The sequence below is a fragment of the Tursiops truncatus genome, chromosome 4, assembly GCF_011762595.2.
Source record: "Tursiops truncatus isolate mTurTru1 chromosome 4, mTurTru1.mat.Y, whole genome shotgun sequence".
In the NCBI taxonomy this organism is placed as follows: Eukaryota; Metazoa; Chordata; class Mammalia; order Artiodactyla; family Delphinidae; genus Tursiops; species Tursiops truncatus.
In genome coordinates this window covers 32,897,728-32,918,275 of record NC_047037.1, presented here as the reverse complement: position 1 = coordinate 32,918,275, position 20,548 = coordinate 32,897,728, and the positions used below count along the sequence as shown (strand labels likewise).

At 45.6% G+C, this 20,548-nt stretch overlaps 1 protein-coding gene across 1 annotated transcript in view; it reads left to right on the top strand.

The window, feature by feature from the left end:
- Positions 1 to 1,448: 1,448 nt before the first annotated feature.
- Positions 1,449 to 20,548, top strand: part of LOC101338844 (serotransferrin) — a 31,357-nt gene continuing 12,257 nt past the window's right edge. The window contains exons 1-12 of the mRNA XM_019934191.3: positions 1,449 to 1,603; positions 3,570 to 3,742; positions 9,659 to 9,767; positions 10,546 to 10,722; positions 11,464 to 11,611; positions 12,410 to 12,465; positions 12,992 to 13,170; positions 13,899 to 14,076; positions 15,288 to 15,442; positions 17,400 to 17,490; positions 18,090 to 18,128; positions 19,463 to 19,618. Coding sequence (XP_019789750.1) covers positions 1,561 to 1,603; positions 3,570 to 3,742; positions 9,659 to 9,767; positions 10,546 to 10,722; positions 11,464 to 11,611; positions 12,410 to 12,465; positions 12,992 to 13,170; positions 13,899 to 14,076; positions 15,288 to 15,442; positions 17,400 to 17,490; positions 18,090 to 18,128; positions 19,463 to 19,618 — 1,504 coding nt within the window. The 5' untranslated portion in view covers positions 1,449 to 1,560. The remainder of the gene's footprint in view (positions 1,604 to 3,569; positions 3,743 to 9,658; positions 9,768 to 10,545; positions 10,723 to 11,463; positions 11,612 to 12,409; positions 12,466 to 12,991; positions 13,171 to 13,898; positions 14,077 to 15,287; positions 15,443 to 17,399; positions 17,491 to 18,089; positions 18,129 to 19,462; positions 19,619 to 20,548) is intronic.

Here is a 20,548-nt window from a genome sequence, read left to right as displayed (position 1 = left end):
GAAAGCCTCACAAGGGGTGGGGTGGGGAAGGGGATGCTGGAAGGCTGTGACTCCCTGAACTGTCCTTTACTTTTGGCTTTTGTGGTTCCACATTTTGTGGTTTGCATATGCCCAGTAAAATGGATGTACAGATTAAGTAACGTGATTTAACTCATCAGATCTCCCAAAATGCATGAGTGCCTTAGAAAGATTCCTGCAAAGAAACTAGACCTAGAAGATGATTCCGATATCACAAACACAGGTGAACTAAAATAAAATGGCACTACTGAGATATCTTCTAAGTCTGGTGTAAATTAATGTAAATAAAACCAAAAACAATGCTAATCTGATTGGGTTGGATAAGTAACTTAAGAAAACCCTAAAATTATCTTGACTCTCTGGAATATGGACTTACATCTACTATCAGGAACTTTGCCCCTTCCCTAAGTGTATATTTTGCCTTGAGATATTTTTCATTGTGTATAAGGCAGAGTATAGAGAGAGACATTTAAAAATGAGTGTTTCATCTTTGTCTCATTGTTTACAAATTTTCTATTCCTTTCATGATTGAAATATACACAATATTAGTTTAAAAAGTGTATATATATATATATATATATATATATATACACACACACACACACACACACACACACACACACACAGTGTACAGCCTCACTATTTTTCTGGATAAGGATGGGCAATCAAAATGGTTTGGAGACCACTTTTCTGGAGGGACCCAGGGATGACCCAGGGCAATGAGATCAGGCCACATCCTCTCCTGGGTCCCTTTCTTTGTGTTCATGTGTCACTTGTCCTGAGTGTCACAGAGTCTTGATCACATTCCAGGGCAGCTTCTTGTAGGAGAGACATTGTCTCTCCTGTGACTCTGTCCCTAGCCTAGGTGTCCAGCAGGCTGCATGAAGGGAAGGAAGTTTACCGGTCCAGCATCCTGTGCTCAGGAGGACGCATGGGGAGGGACAGCTCCTCCGTGGGCCTTTAAGGGCCCAAGAAGGAGTAGGATTTCTGGATACACCTGGGAACAAGTGAAAGAGGTTGAGCCTGTTGTCTTTGACTTGTGGTCAGCCTTATTCTTCTCTCACACCCTCTCCCAGGAAGGTCTCTGCCTGTCATTCTCCTGTTCTGGTGTGTGTTTGGGGCAGTCCCTTCCTTCTTCCATCTGTAGAATGAGCACATAGGTTGGTTCAGGACCAGCTGTGGCACCCTGGGATTCAGAAGCAGAGCCACCCCCGCCTCTTTCCGCTGCAACTCTGCTCCTGGCACAGAGCAAGCGCGCGTTAACAACGGGGTGATTTTTCTTTAATTCCCTTCCAGTCAGCATTTTTGTGTTGGATTCCACCCACGGGTCTGTCCCAGAGGTCAGGAAATGAGGTGATCAGCCTGAGCGAGGAATGAAGGGGGAGGGCTGAGGGGCGATTGGGCAAGCGGGCTGCACAAACAAAGGGGGTCAAAGATCGTGCTTGGCCAGCCCCGCGGGTGATAAAGGGGCGCGGGGTGCAGGGAGGTGGCCCAGAAGCCGGTCCGTCTGTGCTCGGCACTCCGCTTCGCAGACCCGGGAGGATGAGGCTCGCCGTCTGCGCTCTGCTAGCCTGCGCGGTCCTGGGTGAGTGCGGTCGCTGGGAAGGCCCGCAGAGTCGCCGGCCCGGGCGCCCCCTGAATACCGGAGCCCGCCACACCATCCCTGGGCTCCGCGTTGGAACTGGAAGCCCGGACCTTTCCTTCGCTTCTCCCCGCTGCACTCTTGCATCTGCTTCATCACTGCCTCAGGGACAGCTCTGCGCTTGTGCGCACCTTCTGGTCCTGCCTGTGCCTCTGCCACATTTTCACCCCCTCCTTGCTTCCTCCTCCTGTCCAGAAAACCTTGTAGTAGCGGAACACAATAAATTAGAGCACTTCCATCACGGTTTATCAAATCCCTTTGCTGCGGTCTCAATCAAGTCCAAACTGCTTAGGATGGCATTCAAGGCCTCCCCAGATCTGGTCCCACCTCCACTGATAGTCTGATGTCCCATGGGTGCCCTTGGTGCTGACCATGCCCCACTAATGAGGCAGGGCAGTTGAAGGGTTTGGAGCATGGGATTTGAAGCCAAACTTTTTGCGTCCCCAGCGGTGAGGGGGGTAGTACAGCCTGGCCTGGAAAGGTCCCGTGAGAGTAAATGAGGCTGTGGATCCAGGCACTAGTGGAGTGGACTTTGCTGCACACATCTGTGCTTCGAAGCCTGTCACTGTTAGGCCCCCTTTGTCCTCTAACTTTTGCTGGCCAGTAGTGGTGCATTTATAATACCTTTGGAGCCTTCTGTGTTTAGCTACTTGTCTTTCCTGAAAAAGTTAACCCTTGAGAGTCGACCCACCTTACTTGCCTTTGCCTACCCGCCCAGCCCCCAATCCTAACCTCAGAGAATCTCACAGGGCTGTGGAAGGTAAATGCATGACTGAGGACAAATTCCTGCCTTTGGGATCTCAGGAGGGGTAGTTTGGGGAGGGCCTGGAGGAGTGGTTTTTGGGAGAGTCTGCCACTGACTCCTTGTTGCCTCCTTTGATATCCCATGGGCAGAGGTGGAATAAAGGGTGGTTGGGGGACAGGCTTCCTGTGGCCCCTCTTTTTCCATCCTGGAGAACTGTTCCCTCCCCCTCTCTTGCTTTGTGCATTGTGAATATTCATCCGCGTCCTTGAGCCAGCCCTGTGCTGCTGATCCACAGAGTGGAGATGACAGAGGGCTTTGCGGACAGTGCCAAATGCTCATATCATGGGGACAACACATCTGCAACCCCATGGATTAATTGCCACAGACATGGCTGGCTTTAGCTTCTCATAGTGGCAGCCAAAAAGCCTAATGGTAAAATTGAGGGAGGGGTCATTGGAAACAGAGAGAAACATTGAATATGTGGAGTTTCTAGTTATTCTTGGAACAGAGGATGACAGATGAGCATCACAGGCAAATTTATTGCCTCATCAATCATGTAGCCCTATGTACTGGTCAAGCACATGGAAAACAACTCAGAATGTTATCTTCTTTTGTTCCCTGGGCAGAGACCAAAGTCTGGAGACCTGATTTCTAGGCCAGTCTCAGCTACTAACAGGCTGGGTAACCTAGGGTAAAGCATCACTCTCTGAGCCCAGTTCCCTCATCTCTAAAAGATAGTAATTACTGGATGATGTAATTCCTTCCCTGCTGGCTTCCCAGAGTTGTAGCATTGAGCCAACACCTTGACGTAGCTGAAAATCCCCTGTGTATACTGAAGCTTGTATTCCATGGCAGGCCACGGGTCATGAGGTGAATGAAGGAGGCTCAGAGAACACAGAGGAGCAGCTTATTGTCTCCAATTGAGAGCTGATAGTCAAGTCGGCATCCCTCTGGCCAGCACAGTCTGGTCAGTGGGAAACTAAGAGGACATTAGGGTGCCTGTCACTTGTCCCCAGACTCAGAATGCAGTGGAAACTCTGTCCCTTGTTGTTCACGGACAGGAGTGGGAGTGGACATGATGGAGGGGAAGTAGACTTCACGACCCTCCAGAGGGTGCTGCTGTCTCTCCCACTGGCACAGGGACCTCTGACCTCTCTCCCCTAGGGCTGTGTCTGGCTGTCTCAGAGAAAACTGTGAGGTGGTGCACCGTTTCAAGTCATGAGGCCAATAAGTGCTCCAGTTTCCGTGAAAATATGAATAAAGTCCTTGCTGATACTGGTCCTTTTGTCTCCTGTGTGAAGAAGACCTCCTACATTGATTGCATCAAGGCCATCATGGTAAGTCGTGGCTGCCTAAAGGAGAGCAGAAGAAAATCCATACTTTCTCTTTCTCCTGTTGTTTTGGAATCATTCTGTACTCACAGGTAGGAGGCTGCTGTGTGGGGCAGTCAGCCCCTAGTGCTAGTAAAATCACTTTAGAAATGGAAATACGAGCAGTCACCTTTAATGAGTCTTGAAGCAAAATCTAACATGTTCTGAAAGGGGACTCTTTTGAGCCACCAAATTCTCTGAACTCAGAGAAGAAAACAAGAATACATGCTATCAGAATGACCATGTAACACTATTTTGGAGGTTCCTGATGCATCACAAGAAGTAGATGAATGGTACACACAGGGAAGAGGAATGCATAGTCATGATTGCAGTTGATAGCTGATCCTTTTGTCTTCTAGGTTTTCCAAAATACTCTTCGCTCCTTTAACATTGTTCCTGCACATTTGAATGTGTGTCAGACCCTGTGCTGGGCAATGGGGCTGCAGTAGTGAATTTAAACACACATGCTCCTTACTTTTGAGGAGTTTACAGTCTAGTCAGGAGAGAAGAAAGACATGAAAACAAGTAGATGTGAAATTTCAAATTGTGTCATGTACAATGGAGGGAAAGAAACAGAACTTTCAGAGGAAACCTGCTTTGGCCTGGGTGTCAGGGACAATCTCTCTGAGAGGGAGCAATGAACCTGAGACCCCAGGGATGAGCATGGGTAAGCCTGCCAAAAGCTATGGTAGAATACACCAGGTAGTGAACCATAGCATGTGCAAAGGGCCTGAGACAGAGGAGAGCTGGGCTTGTTTGAGTTTCTGTAGGGAAGGTAGGGTGACTGGAGCAGAGCAAGCAGGAGACTGGAAGGAGGAATGAGGTGGGAGAGGTAGACTCAGCCAGATGGAGCATGATTAACTCAAGGAATCAGTGATTTGGTATAAACAACTGGTCTGTTGTGTGTGTGTGTGTGTGTGTGTGTGTGTGTGTGTGTGTGTGTGTGTTTATTGAACCTCAGTTACTATCATGGATTAATTATAACTCTTGATTTATGACATAATTTCAGCTTTGGTGTATGCATACCCCTCTTTGTTTTTAAATATGTTAATAATATAAAAATAATATTATCCACAAACCCACCAGAGGTTCTCAAAACTTCATCACTGCCAATAGCTTATTTCTAGGGCTACTGTGTGGCAGCATTGGATTCTATGGGAACAACACCACTTGGGGTAGTGTAAGCCACTGGCCCTACTTACAACTAGTGTGTGTTTCCCCATCCAGTGCAAACAGAATCCTAAAACTTTCTTGTCTTTTATTTTAATTTAAGACATATAGGTATGTGTGGATGATTGTACAGTTTTGCTTCTTAAAATATTTTATAAACATGCCATCGCTATGTGTTGTCTTCTCATACTTGCTTTTCCCTCCTCAATATTATGCTAAGTTTTCACACATGTTGTTGAATATAGCTATTGTTCATTCATTTTCAGAGCTCTACAAAAGTCCATTGTGTTAGTATACCACAATTTATGTTTTCTTTTCTGGTCATAAGACATTTGGATTTTTTCCAGTTTTTTGTTATTCTAATCAGTGTTTGTGGAATACTTTTATACAAATCTCCTGGGACACAAGAATTACTAGTTTCTCTTTAATATATATGTAGGAGCAGAGTTTCTGTGCCATGGGATATGTGAGTATTTGACTTTGAAGACGATGCCAAATGTATTTGGTTTTTAAGCAAATCCAATGTGGTTATTCCAATTTCCACTCTCACCAGCAGTGTATGAGAGCATAACCCATATCATTCTTGGTGAATTTGATATTTTATTATTATGAAAAAATCACTATCTCTGGCAGTACTTCTTAACTAAACTCTATTTTTCTGATATTAGCATACATACTACATCAACTTTCTTTTGGTTAGTATCCTCTTCCTATATCTCTTTCCATTCCTTTATTTTCAACTTTCTGTGTGCTGATCTTTCAGGTGTGTCTTTTGAAATTTGTATATTGCTGGATTTTGTTTATTAATGAAATCTGACAATCTTATTTATTTTATGTGGTAAATTTAGACCGTTAATAAATTATTTTTTTAATAAATAAATTTATTTATTTATTTATTTTCTTTGTTGGCCTCGTTGGGTCTTCGTTGCTGCGCACAGGCTCTCTCTAGTTTTGGCGAGCAGGGGCTACTCTTTGTTGTGGTGCATGGGCTTCTCACTGAGGTGACTTCTCTTGTTGAGGAGCACAGGCTCTAGGCACGTGGGCTTCAGTAGTTGTGGCACGCGGCCTCGGTAGTTGTGGCTTGTGGGCTCTAGAGTGCAGGCTCAGCAGTTGTGGCGCGTGGGCTTAGTTGCTCCGCGGCATGTGGGATCTTCCCGGACCAGGGCTCGAACCCGTGTCCCCTGCATTGGCAGGTGGATTCTTAACCACTGAGGCACCTGGGAAGCCCAAATTATTATTTTTATTATTGATAAATTTGTGCTTATTTCTGCCATTTACTTTTTGATTTCTCTTAGTCCTGCTTTCCCTCTGATTTCTGATTTTTCCTTTTCTGATTTTTAAAAATGGAGTTCGTACATGTGTGTTCATTTGGATTGTTTTCCCTTTATTCCACCTTTCCCCCTACTGAAAGTAAATTTAAACAATTTATATATTTTAATGACTTCCCTTAAATTTTTACTGTACAATTTTAGCTTAACAAAATGTTAATAGTAAAATAATCTTGACCGTTATGTCCTTCTGAAACAGCAAAAGAACTCTGGAATGTAGTAGCTCAGACTTTGCTCTTCCCTGTGTAGATATTACTATTTGATATTTTATGTCTATCTTGTTTTAACCCTGGAATGTAGATACTTCATGTATTTGTTGGCAGTATACATAAAATACTATATAAATATATATTTATATATGTGTGTGTGTGTGTGTGTGAGTGTGTGCATGTGTAAGTTTGTGTATGCACCCAAAAGTTCAGAAAGAGGGAAGGAGATGGAGAGAGAGAGAGGCAGAGAGAGAAATTTGGACTTGTTTACATTTTTGCCATTTCATCTGTTTACCATTCCTTCTCTTTTTATTTTTTTTAAGTTTTAAAAAAATTTTTGGCTGAGCTACGTGGCTTGCGAGATCTCAGTTCCCCAACCAGGGATCGAATCCAGGCCGCGGCAGTGAAAACACTAAATCCCAACCACTAGACCACCAGGGAACTCCCTACTATCCCTTCTTATATTTCAGACCATCCTTCTGGGACAAGTTTTCCTTTTGAAATGTGTTCTTTTGGTGATACTTTAGAGTCAGTATCTTGGTGTTAAACTCTCTCCATTGCTTGCTTGTTTGTTTTCTCTGAAAATGCTTTAATCTCCCCCTTATTCTTGAATGGTAATTTTGCTGAATGTATAATTCTAGTTTGATATTTTTACACTATTTAAAAATACCATTCCACTGTCTCCTGAGTTCCACTGTAGTCGTTGAGAAGTCTGATATTATCCTATTATTCCCTCAATCATCTCTCTGGAAAACTTTGAGATTTCATGTCCTTGGTTGGTGATGTTCCATAGATTCGCTATGATATTTCCAGTTGTAGAAATCTTGTTACTTATCTTGCTTAAAGTATGTTGGATCTGTGGAATCATGTTTTTCACCAGTTCTGGAAAATTTGCTGCCATTATCTCTTTAAATACTGCCTTTTCTTTAGTTCCTTTTTTTTTTTTTTTAATTCTAGGATTCCAAGAAAACATGTTAGGCCTTCTTTAACCTAGCATCTATATCTTTTAATCCCTCTTTCATAGTTTCAGTCTCTCCACCTCTTTTTTGGCAGCATCTGGGATGAATTCTTCAGATATAGCCTCCAGTTTCCTAATTCTCAATTTAAACACGTCTAATCAACTTGTTGCCCATTCATTCACTTTTTTTTAATTTCAACAACTATATTTTTTGCTTCTAGAAGTACCAGTTTAAACAGCTTTTCTTTTTTATTCCTGATAATTTCCTTTCTATGCTTATCTCTGTGATTGTAGCCTTCACTCTGTGCATAAAGCACATATATAGCTCTTCTCCAATAAAGCACATATATAGCTCTTCTCCATTGTTTCTGACCATTCCAACATCCACAACCCTTGAGAGCCCAAGTCTGCTGTTCCTGCTGATGCCCATGCATTGTGGCTTACCTTCTTTTGGGTTTGTTTATCTGCACCTGGGAAGTCATGCTTGACTTTAATCCTGCCCCTCCCTGCTGGTTCAGTTTCCCTTCAGAATCCCTGTTGCTCTTGTGGACTCCATGAGTTAGGCCTTGGCTCCTTGGTTCCTGAGCCCCTGAGGCCCCAGTGATTCCTGCCCAGGATCCTGGTGTCTGGGCCAAAAAAGCCCCAACCTCACTGCTCTAGGATAAGCTCTTATTTGTTTACTCATTTAGTTTTATTCTGTGGTGTGTGAGGTGGGTGGGGACAGTCTCTGGAGGTTTCACCTACCTTTTGAGATACCAAGAAAACCATAAAGATTGTTTCATATATGGAGTCTATTTGTGGAATAAAAGAGTCCTTCACCATTGTGAATGTATTTAATGGCACTGAAAGGTACTCTTAAAAATGGTTAAATGATAAATTTTATGTTGTTATTTAATTACAATAAAATAACAAAAACAATTCCAACTATCGAAAGAAAAGTTTCAGCTAGACAAATATATGGTTTGGTTTACATTATTATTTTATTTCATTTAGAAATACTATTACCTTATTATTTATCTATAACATGACATAGATCATAGAGCTATAGTCCCTGCCTTGTAATTTAATCCATAAATAGTAAGAACTATTTATGGAGTACTAGCAAGGGCTTCAAGAAAAATCATTTTGATTAAAGATATTTGAAGCAAGAAAAAAAGCAATAAAAGTATGTTATGAAGTGCCTATATAAAAGATGGTGCTTCTCACTTCAAGAGAAAATAAATTCTAGACCTAGTGGGAAGGTATCTATAATATTGGTTATAGTGAACCAAGTGAACTACTGGTTTAAAGATGAGAATTAGTGGAAGCAAAAACTAAAAATGAAAACCAAAAACCCAGCAAGTAACAGTAAATGGGAGAAAGAAACCCACACTACGTGGATTTGAATCCCAGCTCCATGACTTACTAGCTATGTGGCTTGGGGAGGTGACTTAAAGTTTCTGGGCCTCTATTTTTTAATGTGTAAAATGGAGCTGAGTTGGACAATGGTGTCTGTGTAGTTGATTAAATGAACAATCAGCCATAATGGAAGTAATAGTTAGCATTTAACACTCAGTTCAGAGTATAGGCTAGAAGTTAAAGCCAGAGAAAGCACCCGTCCCTGAACAAAAGACTCCTGCAGTTATATGGACCCAGGACAGGAAGAAAAAGTACTGAGTACTGAATCAGAGTGGAGAAGGATGTCTTCAAGGCTCCCCTTCCCCACAGAGGCATCTGAGGAAGATCTCAGCAGAAGGCCCAAAATAAAGAGGTCACCAAATGAAAGGACCTGAACTTGAAATGTAAATATGTGTAACAGCATGGCCAGGCAGAGGGACCTGAGTCCTTGACTGCAGCCCCTTCAGAGCCTGTGGTGCATGGGCTGTGCACCCAGTCTGGTGTTGGCGGGCAGCTTTCCCCCAAGAGGCCTGCTGGTAAAGCCTCTGTAATTTAGGTCAGTCTTGAAAAATCACGATAGTTTTCTGGGCTAGCAGCTGGACTCCTCACCAGGGAAAACAGAAACACGATCCATTCTTTCTCTTTGCAGGAATTAAGGAATATGGTGGCCAAATCCCCTCACCAGGGAGGTAGAGTTAACTGAAGCTTGTGGTGTTGTGCAGCTAGCTATTGGCCAAACTGAGTGTTCTTCTGGCCCCAGATCCAAGGAGCACCACCCAACTATAGATAGACCTTGCTCAGAAGTAAGGGCTTCCTCAGACTCTGGTCTGTTCTCTTCCAGGATAATGAAGCAGATGCTGTGACGTTGGATGGTGGTTTGGTATTTGAGGCAGGCCTGAAGCCCTACAACCTGAAGCCTGCAGTGGCAGAGTACTATGGCCCGAAAGATAGTAAGTTCTCCCCGGGGACCCAGGAAGGTGTTTGTGGCCCTTGTTCTCTCCTGGTAGATGCTGAGTCTTGTCTCATTCAGGCAGGTAATGGAGATTAGCTACTGAAGAGCCTGCCCCAGGGGGCAGTGAGTGGGGAATGAGAGGCCCTATCAACCACCACAGCCACAACCCAAGGCCTCTGGGAGCTTTGGGCTGGTTGAGGACTGGTGCTCAGGACACTGACCTCCTGGGCAGGCTGTGTGCAATCTGAGCTGCACCACTGGGGTTTAAATGTGTAAAGAGCAGCTCTCCAAGAACCACAGGTGCCACACGCAGGGGAGAGATCACACAGGAGCATGAACTTGGAGCCCTGACAGCTTTGCATCTCATCTGAGAGCAACTCCACTGTCCCTGGGGCTGTGTGAGGGACAGAAATACTTAGAGAAAGTCAGGACTGTGGCCTCTGTTGCCACAGTTCCAGTTTCCAGGGGAGCTTGGCTTGGTAGTTGTAGGCAGACACTCCCTGCAAGGCCTGGGTAGGCAATAGCATTGGGGCATGTGTGCATGTGGCTTCTTGCTCCTGGGTTTGCCTGGAGGGTTGTTACAAATGTCTCCTCTGTGGTCCTACCTTTCCCATGTAAGCCTAGGAAAGTTTTTCTGATCCTTCCCTCTTTAGAAGCCAACCCAACATAAACGTTACCTCGGGGTTCCCCTTCCCTACTCAGGAGCCCAGTAGTGATGAGCAGTGCTTCCCTGGGGCCCAGTTTGAGAGTCTTTCATCCACGCTCTCCCTTTGCAGAGCCGCAAACTCAGTATTACGCTGTGGCCGTGGTGAAGAAGGGCACTGAGTTCGGTCTGAAAGAGCTCAAAGGCAAGAAGTCCTGCCACACAGGCCTCGGCAGATCTGCTGGGTGGAATATCCCCATGGGCTTACTTTACTGGGACTTGCCTGAGCCACATGAATCTCTTCAGAGAGGTAAGCAGGCAGGAGGGTGAGTGCCCTCAGCAGGCATCTCTTCCTCAGATGCCCACATGGGCCACACTGGCGTCACTCAACATGATCAGGTGATGATATGTGATGACTCTGGGAGTGGAGGTGGGAGGTTAAACAGCTTTAAACTGGCAGGTCTGCTGCACCAGCAGCCATTAGGGGCTGTCACAAGTCCTTTTATCTCTGAGCTCCTGACACCCCACCAGAGGTTGTCCTGAGGAGTCGGGGGAAGGGAACAGAGGGCTTCAGTCAGGGCCAAGGTTGCTGGGCCCCACTGTTCACTTCCCTGGGGTGCTTTCCTGTCTGTGGCTGATGCTTTTCCCATTCTGCTGGAGCTTTCCCTGGTGGCCATCTGCTGGCCATGAACTTGGCGTGCACCTCTCCAGGCGGGTCCTCCATTTCTCACGCATGGATCCCAGAGGAGACCTGTCTCTGAGCTGTTCCAGTCTGACAAGGCAGGGAGGGGGGCTGACGGTGACCTGGTCTTGGAGGGTGGCTGGCACAAGCCTGGTTCTTGGGGAGGGAAGAGGGAGGAAAGGGGTTAAACTCGTCCCTTTTTGGAAACCCTTAATCTTGAAGAGTGAACACTTGTAAAGGCAAACTGGGTCTGGGGGTGCTGGTTTTGTCTGGGTCTCTCTGTCCCATCATGAGCCTAAGCTGGGAGCTGTAAGTGCCTCTGGCCAGGCTGGCTCACGCCCTGTGCTTCTGTGTCTCTGTGTTGAGCAGCAGCGGCCAGTTTCTTCGCCGGCAGCTGCGTCCCCTGTGTGGATCAGTCGGCCTTCCCCAAACTGTGCCAACTGTGTGCGGGGAAAGGGACGGACAAGTGCGCCTGCTCCAACCATGAACCGTACTTCGGCTACTCAGGGGCCTTCAAGTGAGTGAGACCGGCTTCTGCTCCATCCGGGCTCCTAAGTGTCCAATGTCCTTGGCTGGAAATCTCCCCTGGCCCACAGCAGAGCCCAGTCTTCAAAGGGGCAACCAGGGGGCCTAATCGCCTCAGTGACACAGGGACTTAGTGACACAGCTGGGACTCCCCAGGCCAGGCCGGGCCAGTGCATACTCTCTTCATGTGACATTGACAAGGAAGCCCTCTCCTGGGGTTCTTCTTTCCGTTTCCCCAGAGTTCTCTCACTGGACTAGGCAGAGCCTGAAATGACGGGCACGGCCCTAGTGTCCATGCTGCTCTTCAGTGGCGGGCCCTCTGCTCTCCACTGCAGCAGCGCTGGCCGCTCAAGGCGCTGGCCTCTCTCCTGGCTCCTCTCACTGTCCCTGTGCAGGCAGCTCATGTGGCTGATTTCTTGCTCCCTCTCCTCCCTTGGTTATACTCTAAAGTTTTAGAGCCAGCCAAGGGCACCTTTCCTCCCTCAAGAGACACTATGCCTTTATCCTCCACCAGAAGTTTGAAAACACTTTTCTCATTGAAACATCTTCAGTGCCTTTTTGATGCTTTGGGGCACATGGTGAGGGTCCTCCAGCTCCTGTGAGCTCACCCCCCTATCTCCATGGTACCCTGGATATCAGTGCCCCATGGTGCCCCCTTAGCTGTGGGTCTTCGTAGAGGCCTCCCCCAGGCCCTGCCCTTTCTCCAAGGCTGGACAGTGTGGTCAGACCCTCAACCTGAGGAGAGGGGCCAGCCCTGCAGGAACCCTCCTAATGTGTCTCCTTCCCACAGGTGTCTGATGGAGGACGCTGGGGAAGTGGCCTTTGTCAAGCACACCACGGTATTTGGTAGGTGACAGGAGAAGCATCTGCAGGTCCCTTCAAGCAGAAGGCCTTCCTTTTCTTCCTGCCTTCTTCTACATGCTCAGTAGTCAGACATGAGCATAGTGTGTTCCTCCTTTCTCACTGCTGGGGTGTTTACCTGCGCAGAGGCGTGTGTCTGTGGGGTCCCCGGCTGGACTCCTGGGCTTCATCCTATCGTTCAACTTCCTAGACACTGGGACCCTTCCTCCTGGTCAGTGTTGCAATAGCAAAGGATTGGGAGGAGGTCTGGCCGGCCTTGGCCTGTAGTCAGCCTGCTGAGATGAGACCTCTTGTGGGGTGTGGGCAGTCACCCCTGCACGGGACATCAGAAGCTTTACCTGTAAATTGGCTGTGGGATCCTGAGCAAGTCAGTTTTCTTCTGGCTCAGTGTTTACTCTAGGCTTCTCGGCTCACACAGTTTATGATTCAGTGGGGTTTTGCAAGGGAGCGGAAGGGGCACCACACCTCACGCTCTGCCTGCCGTCGGCTCACGTGGGCTTCCCTCCCCCAGAGAACCTGCCTAACGAGGCTGACAGGGACGAGTATGAGCTGCTCTGCAGGGACAACACCCGGGGGCCTGTGGACGAGTACGAGAGGTGCCACCTGGCCCGGGTCCCTTCCCACGCTGTCGTGGCACGAAGCATGGGCGGCAAGGAGGACTTGATCTGGGAGCTTCTTAACCAGGCCCAGGTATCGAATCCCCATCCTCTTTCCTGCTTAGCAGTTCCTGCTTGGATTTGGGGCATTTTCCTGCACTCCCTTCTTGCCACTGTAGAAGCCCTTCTGTGTTCAGGATACAGTGGGGACCATGCCACACACCATCCACTTGTAAGAAAGCACCCAGCAAAGCCTTCTTGGACTTGCACAGAGCCTAGTCCTGCATTATCATCTGTCAGACCCTTACGTTCTAGACCAGTGACATGAAGCTGCTCCTTCTTGCTCTATTCCATATCTCTCCCATTGGAAAGGAAATGATCTCTCTTCCAAGGTCCTTCAGCCTGACTGCAAGGGAGCTGCACACACAGCCAGCTTTCCTTCCCTAGAGCAGCAGAACACCAGAACTGAGCCAACTTTCTCTTATCCGGCCCTCCCATCTGTCCATCTGTCCATCAAGGCAGCCACACAGTGTCAGCCTCTGAAGGAGATGTGTTTCTTGCACTCAGTGAGCTGTCATCCAGCCAGGGAGACAGGCACAGAAACACATTCAGTGAAATAGGGTGTTTGTTATATGGCCCAAGAGGGCTGTGAATGGGGAAGGTGCTGGGTGGGAAAGAACAGATCCGACTGCCCTCTCTCCTGGCATCTTGAAAATTTCACTTTTTAGTTTAGTTTCCTGAGTTTTAAATTTTTCTTCGGTCCCATTTTGCAGCATCCCTTCTTGCTGTAGCCATTCAGATCTGTGTTTTTACCACACACAGGAACATTTTGGCAGAGATACCTCTGAAAGCTTCCAGCTCTTCAGCTCCCCTCATGGGAAGGACCTGCTGTTTAAGGACTCTGCCAATGGGTTTTTAAAGATTCCTCCTAAGATGGACTCCTGGCTCTACCTGGGATATGAGTATGTCACCGCTCTCCGGAATCTAAGAGAAGATACACGTAAGTGTTTGCGAAGGATCGTGTGGCTCTAGGAGATTGGAAAACTGGTGAGGGTGTGCACCAGCAATAGAGTCTTTCCAGGTATTGAACACCTGTCCCAACAATCCTTTGTCTGCCCTGCCTGTGCAGCCCAGTGTTAGATGAATGCTAAATGGCATCACCAAAGGGCATTAAAGGAAATTCATGCTTAAAATGATTTGTATTGATACCAGCACTGTTTTCCTTGTATAAATCAAGGCTACCCTACCCACTTTGTGAAGCCAGTTAGCCTGGCGTGAAGTAAGTCAACTAGAATGAAATTGCTACAAATGTGCACATCTGAAGCCAATGCTATGGTCAACATGTGCCATGGTGAAGCTGGAGCTTTAGACAGGTCGATCCTGCTTCTGAATTTCCTTGGGTCATTGGGGATGTGTTTGAACCTTCATTCAACAGACATGTATTGACCACTTATCTATAAACTGTGCAACGTGCTGGGCATACAATGGTGAGTCAAAAATATATTAAATTCTGCTGTCATGGAACCTTCAGCCCAGTGGGGAAGACAAATGTTGAAGGAATAGTCACTCCATTGAATGATCAATTAAAAATGAGAGATTTCCTCAGCAGAAGGAAAACAAAAACAAAAACCCAGAACAAAATATCATGGCTCTAGAAGAGTGCAAAACAAAGAAAGACAGGTCCCAGAATTGAGGTAAGGCTTCCCTGAGGAAGTGCCTCTTGAGCTGGGTCTGAAAGTTGGGTTGGTGTCCATTTATTCAGCCAACATTTATTGTACTGACCATGAGGCAGGCACTAAGGGTGCCATGGAGAACAAGACAGGCATGACCCTAGCCCTGGCCAAGCTTATGTTCTCCTGCAGGGAACAGACAATAAATAATGAATAAATATATAACAACAGCTCAGATGGTTAAGTGCTATTTCTAAACAAAGAGGGAAAAAAAAAAAAAAAAACCCAGCCTGAAGTGATAGAGTGCCTTGGGGTTGGGAGGAAAGTTGACTTCTCATAAGAAACAATTTTAAGTTAAATCTAAATGATAAGAAGCAACTAAGAGACTGTTATTACCTTTGATTTCTAAGAGATTAATTCCTTGAATGGGATCTGTTTGTGTATTGCTGAAAAATCCTAGCATTTTCATGAAGACAGTAGCATAACCAGCAGGCAACATCTGGGCCTCTTCTAATCTCTGGTTCTCTTCCTTATGTCCTAGGCCCGATCGCCTCAAAGGATGAATGCAAGAAGGTGAAGTGGTGTGCAGTGCACCACCAGGAGAAGGTCAAGTGTGATATGTGGAGTGTGAGCAGTGACGGGGAAATAGAGTGTGAATCAGCAGACAGCACTGAAGAATGCATCGCCAAGATAACGGTACGTCACTCCTGCCTCTGTAGGGCAGCATCCCTGCCACTGTTGCCCACCTGTCCCCAAGGGTGAGTGAGTGTTCCTGGGAATGACACGAAAAGCCGGGTTCCAAGGAACCTTGCCCTCACTGTGGGAGACCAGCCCAACTGGAGCCTCAGGACCTTTGGGCTTCTGGATCTGAAGGGCTCCTTAGGGCTTGTTTCCTCCTAGTGTTAGCACCCAGTGGAGGGCAATCTGAGCCATGTCTGCTTAGGGAGGCTGGACCTGAGTGTGGGTGTGCCTGAAACCCATGGTGTGCCATGGCAAGTGAGACAAGTGTGACAGGGTCGTGTTATTGTGCAAGCGGGTAGAAGTTTAGCCTTGTTGATCACAAGAGTATTCCATATTTGCTTTTAGATAATGTTGAAAAATTGGAGGATATAAAGAAGAAAATACATAAAAACTAATTGTAACCTTATAACTCAGAGAAAATCCTGCTAACTGGGCTCATATCATTCATACAATTTACTCTCTTTTCTCACCTAATCTTATCTAGGGAGCTTTTCCCTTGTCACAAGTCATTCTTTGAAAACATGATTTTTAAAAATATATTTTAGTTTATTTTTGAAAGAATATACACTATTCTGTTTACAGTGGTATATCTGGGGACCAAGTTTATGGGGGACTTTCATTTCTTTTTTTCCTTTTTTTTAAATTTAAATTTTTATTTTTATTTTCCCTTACGGTTTATTATAGGATGTTGAATACAGTTGCCTGTGCTATACAGTGGGACCTTGTTGTTTACCTGTTCTATGTATAACAGTTTGCATCTGCTAACCCCAAACTCCCAACCCATTCCTTCCCCAGCCCCCTCCACCTTGGCAACCACAAGTCTGTTCTCCAAGTCTGTGAGTCGGCTTCTGTTCTGTAGATAAATTCATTTGTGTCATATTTTAGATTCCACATATAAGTGATACCATATGGTATCTGTCTTTCTCTTTCTGACTCCCTTCACTTAGTATGATAATCTCTAGGTCCATCCATGTTGCTGCAAATGGCATTATTTCATTCTTTTTTTATGGCTGAGTAATATTCCATTGTATATATGTACCACATCTTCTTTATCCATTCATCTGTCGATGGACATTTAGGTTGTTTCTATGAAAACATGTTGATAGCTTAATGTTGATAGCTATTCCAGAGTGTGGATGTGCTACAATTTGTTGAGCCATTTCCTTGCTATTGAGCATTAAGTTTGGTCCTATCTTATTGATATTATGAATCACACTTGCATGCTTTTGCCCACTTACACATTTTGCCCAAATAGTTTCCCACGTATCTGATTATTCTTTTAGGGTATATTCCTCAAAAGCATATTTCTAAGCCCAATGGGAAGCTTGGCAGTCTTGTTGAATTTAAGCATTTCTGAAATTTGGGGCTTATTAGCTCTATTAGATCATTATATCTAACAGATCATTTGAGTTTATTTGACTCATTCATTAAAGACCTTGTATTGATCAAGCACCAAAATAGCACCCAGCCAATGTGGCCGAGATTCGGGTCTGGGGCCCCCATCAGGAGGCGCTCTGTGCCACAGACACAGCCCTGAGTCTCTGACTCCGCTCATTTGTCTTACAAATGAGAATTCTTGGTGTCAGAAAGGTGTTGTGAGAGTGTCTCTGGGACAGTGTGCCCTATGAGAGGACAGGGGGACTGAATGTGGGTCTTTCCTTCTGAAGAAACTAAGCAAAGCACCCAGAGTTGATCATCAGTTCATCATGGTTTGGGTGAAAATGGGAGTACATTTTATTTTCTATGTTGAGTGTGCCTGACTGATCCTTTGGGGGTCCAGTACCAGCAGCTTCTGTCTCGCTGGGCCTTCATGACCTGTGCTGGCAAGGCTGCTTCAAGGAAACAGCTTGGAGGGCATGTGGGACAGAAGATGGTCTCTTTTCACCTGCTGTGATGTGCTGTGTCTTTGCAGAAAGGAGAAGCTGATGCCATGAGCTTGGATGGAGGCTACATCTACATAGCAGGCAAATGTGGTCTGGTACCTGTCCTGGCAGAGAACTACAGTAAGTGGAAGGGGCTTCTCTCAGTGTTTCATTTCCCCTGGGCCATGGAGAAAGGAAATGGAAAATCACAGCCTGATTTATGCCACATGGGCCATAAAGCTCTTGCTTACTGAGCACCTCCTACTTCCTAGGCTCTGGGCTCCCTCATCTCTAGTCCCCAACAGTTTTCTTGAAGGATGGAATCTTCTATCATACCTCCCACAAGGGAGTTGGAGGCTTTGCACTGGGAAGTTCTAGCTAAAAGTGACCCCTCTGCAGAGGACATCTAGATTCTCAGTTGGGATTCCTGGCAGGTCTTCTTGATTCCAAAGCTCACACTTCTCCTGTTGCCCTGGTGCAGGGATTCAAGTACGGTTGGCAGAGACCACTGTGGCCACAGGACAGATAGGGTGGGAAACTTGAAATTTACAATTTTGGACTACATTCCAGAGGCCAGGGAGCTAAAGTGAACTTGTATAATCCAGACAGCCTGGACCTTTTGGGAACTGGTGATATGTAGACAGTTTTCCTGGCTCTTTTAGTTCTGAGCTGCACATGGTAAAGACGATTTCCAATCTATAAATGAGTATTTAATGACTTCTTCATTTTCTCCTCTACAGAAAGTGAGGGCCAACATTGTACAACCACACTAGAGGACGGTGAGTTGAGATTGGTAACCTCATGAGTTTAAGATAAATTCCCATTGCTTTTGGGAAAGGGTAAGGTAAGTTTAAATTCAAATCAAAAGTAGATAAGAGACCAATTTTCAGAATGCAAAGGAATCATGGAAGTAGAGTAACTGGCAATGATGATTACTTTTTTATACTTGCTATGACTTGCACATGGGAATTTTCATTTAATCCTATAAGGTATGTCTTGTTGTCCTCTAAGGATGCATAAGAGGACCAACAGCTCAGAGAGATTACAAGTTGTCTAGACTCCAACATCCAGCAAGCAAATACAGGCCCTCCCCACCACTCCTGACTGCCTCGCATTGCATGAGGCCAGGAAAGTTTTAGATGAGAGTTAGCACCAGCCCAGGAGCCTTGCTGATACGTGCCTGGCAGGGCTGAAGAGAGAGGCTCATACCGGCAGATGTCTAGGGGCATGTGATTGCTTAGTCTCCCAGCCAGAGCTAGGCCCAGGAACCCAGGCCAACCTGGCTCTCACCCAGCGCTCTGGCTGGGGGTGGATCTGGAAAGATGTGGCAGCAGAAAGACAGGAAATCTTATCAAAGTGGGCTCTGGGGCCCGCACTCAGGTCCCTGCAGGTCATTTCCAGCCATTAGTGTGCAAGTCTGTCCTCATCACTTTTCCCAGTTACAACCTTCAGCCTCTCCCCATCACACTAGGAACCAAGCTCTTCAGCCGAAAACAGAACTATTCTTATTCCATGAACAATAAGATTTGTGTCTTTTCTGTTGGAAACAATTTCCTGAATTAATTAAATTGGAAAACTGAAATCATGAGTTGATATTCTATTACCAGTTTTAAAGATCAGCATGTATTTGCAGCTAATCATGGCAGCTAACTTGATTTTGACAGTTTCCACTTTGCATATTTATTGTGCTGCAAACCTGTATTCTCCTTATCACAAATTATCTGGCCAGAATATCCCTGTGGTTTATTGCTCATTTACTACTCTTTCCTAATGTACCCTTCAGTATCCATTCCTCTGCTATTCCACAGTGGAGGGTGAGTTGCTGGTTTATGTCAGTAGCTTCATGCATTTGGGGAAGGGTTATACACCAGCCATTGCTCTGATGGTTATGTATTCTTACTACTTTACTTTTTAAGTTCAGATTAATCTCCACCTCCTGGAATGACTTGTATCCACCCCCCCCCCACCCCCCCCCCGTCAGTTATTGGGAAGACCCTTTCAAAGAGAGAAGGAATGGTTTGGGATAATTCTACTCCTTAAGGAGATGGCAGGTTTAGACACTCTGGAGGGCCCAGGGGTGTTAATACTCCCTATTTAGGTGTCTTTCTTGCAGGGTACCTTGCTGTGGCTGTGGTTAAGAAATCAGATACTGATCTCAACTGGAACAATCTGAAAGGCAGGAAGTCCTGCCACACTGCAGTAGACAGAACCGCTGGTTGGAACATCCCCATGGGTCTGCTCTACAATAATATTAACCACTGTGAATTTGGTGAGTGAGCTTTGAGAGGGTACTGTTGTCAGGGCCAGGTGGGAAGAGGTGTACTGGGAAGAGTGTGGTATGGTACAAGATGCTGTGGCTGTGGCTCTATGGTAATACAATTTGGTTTAGTGAACTTCAAGAAAATATCTAAAAGGAATGGTAGGGCTGGGAGGTGGATCAGAATGGTTCTTTTCAGTTGCACATAATGGCTTAAGTGAATATGCATTTACTTTTCTCTCTCATGAAAAAGACCAGAGACAGCAGTCCGTGGCTGGTACTCTCATTAGAATCCCAGGCTCCTCTCTCTTCCTGCTGCACCATTCTCAGCATGAGGCCTCCATCTTCAAGGTCACTCATGGTTGCCATTATATCCATGATCCAGGCAACCTCAAGGAACAAAGAGAAAGGGCACTTGACGTATGTGCCACCTTGTTAAAGGAGCTATTCAGGAACTCTAGCCCAATTACTTCAGCTAACTTCTCATTGCCCTGAACTTAGATACATAGTCACATTTAGCTGTAAGAGAGGCTGAAAAATGTCATCGTTTATTTGCGCATGTTTCTGTCCCAAATAAAACTAGATTTTTGTTCAAAAAATTAAAAGTAGAATTACCATATGATCCAACAATTTCACTTCTGGGTATTTACTGGAAGAAAACAAAAATACTAACTCGAAAAGATATGCACCCACACGTTCACTGCAGCATTATTTACAACAGCCATGACACGGAAAGAACCTAAATGTCCATCATGAATGAATGGATAAAGAACTTGTGGTTTATATATATACAATAGAATATCATTCAGTCATAAAAAAGAAAGAAATTTTGCCTCTTGCAACACCATGGATGGACCCTGAGGGCACTATGTGAAATAAGTCAGGCAGAGAAAGACAAATACCGCATGTTCTCATTTATATGTGGGATCTAAACAAAAATAA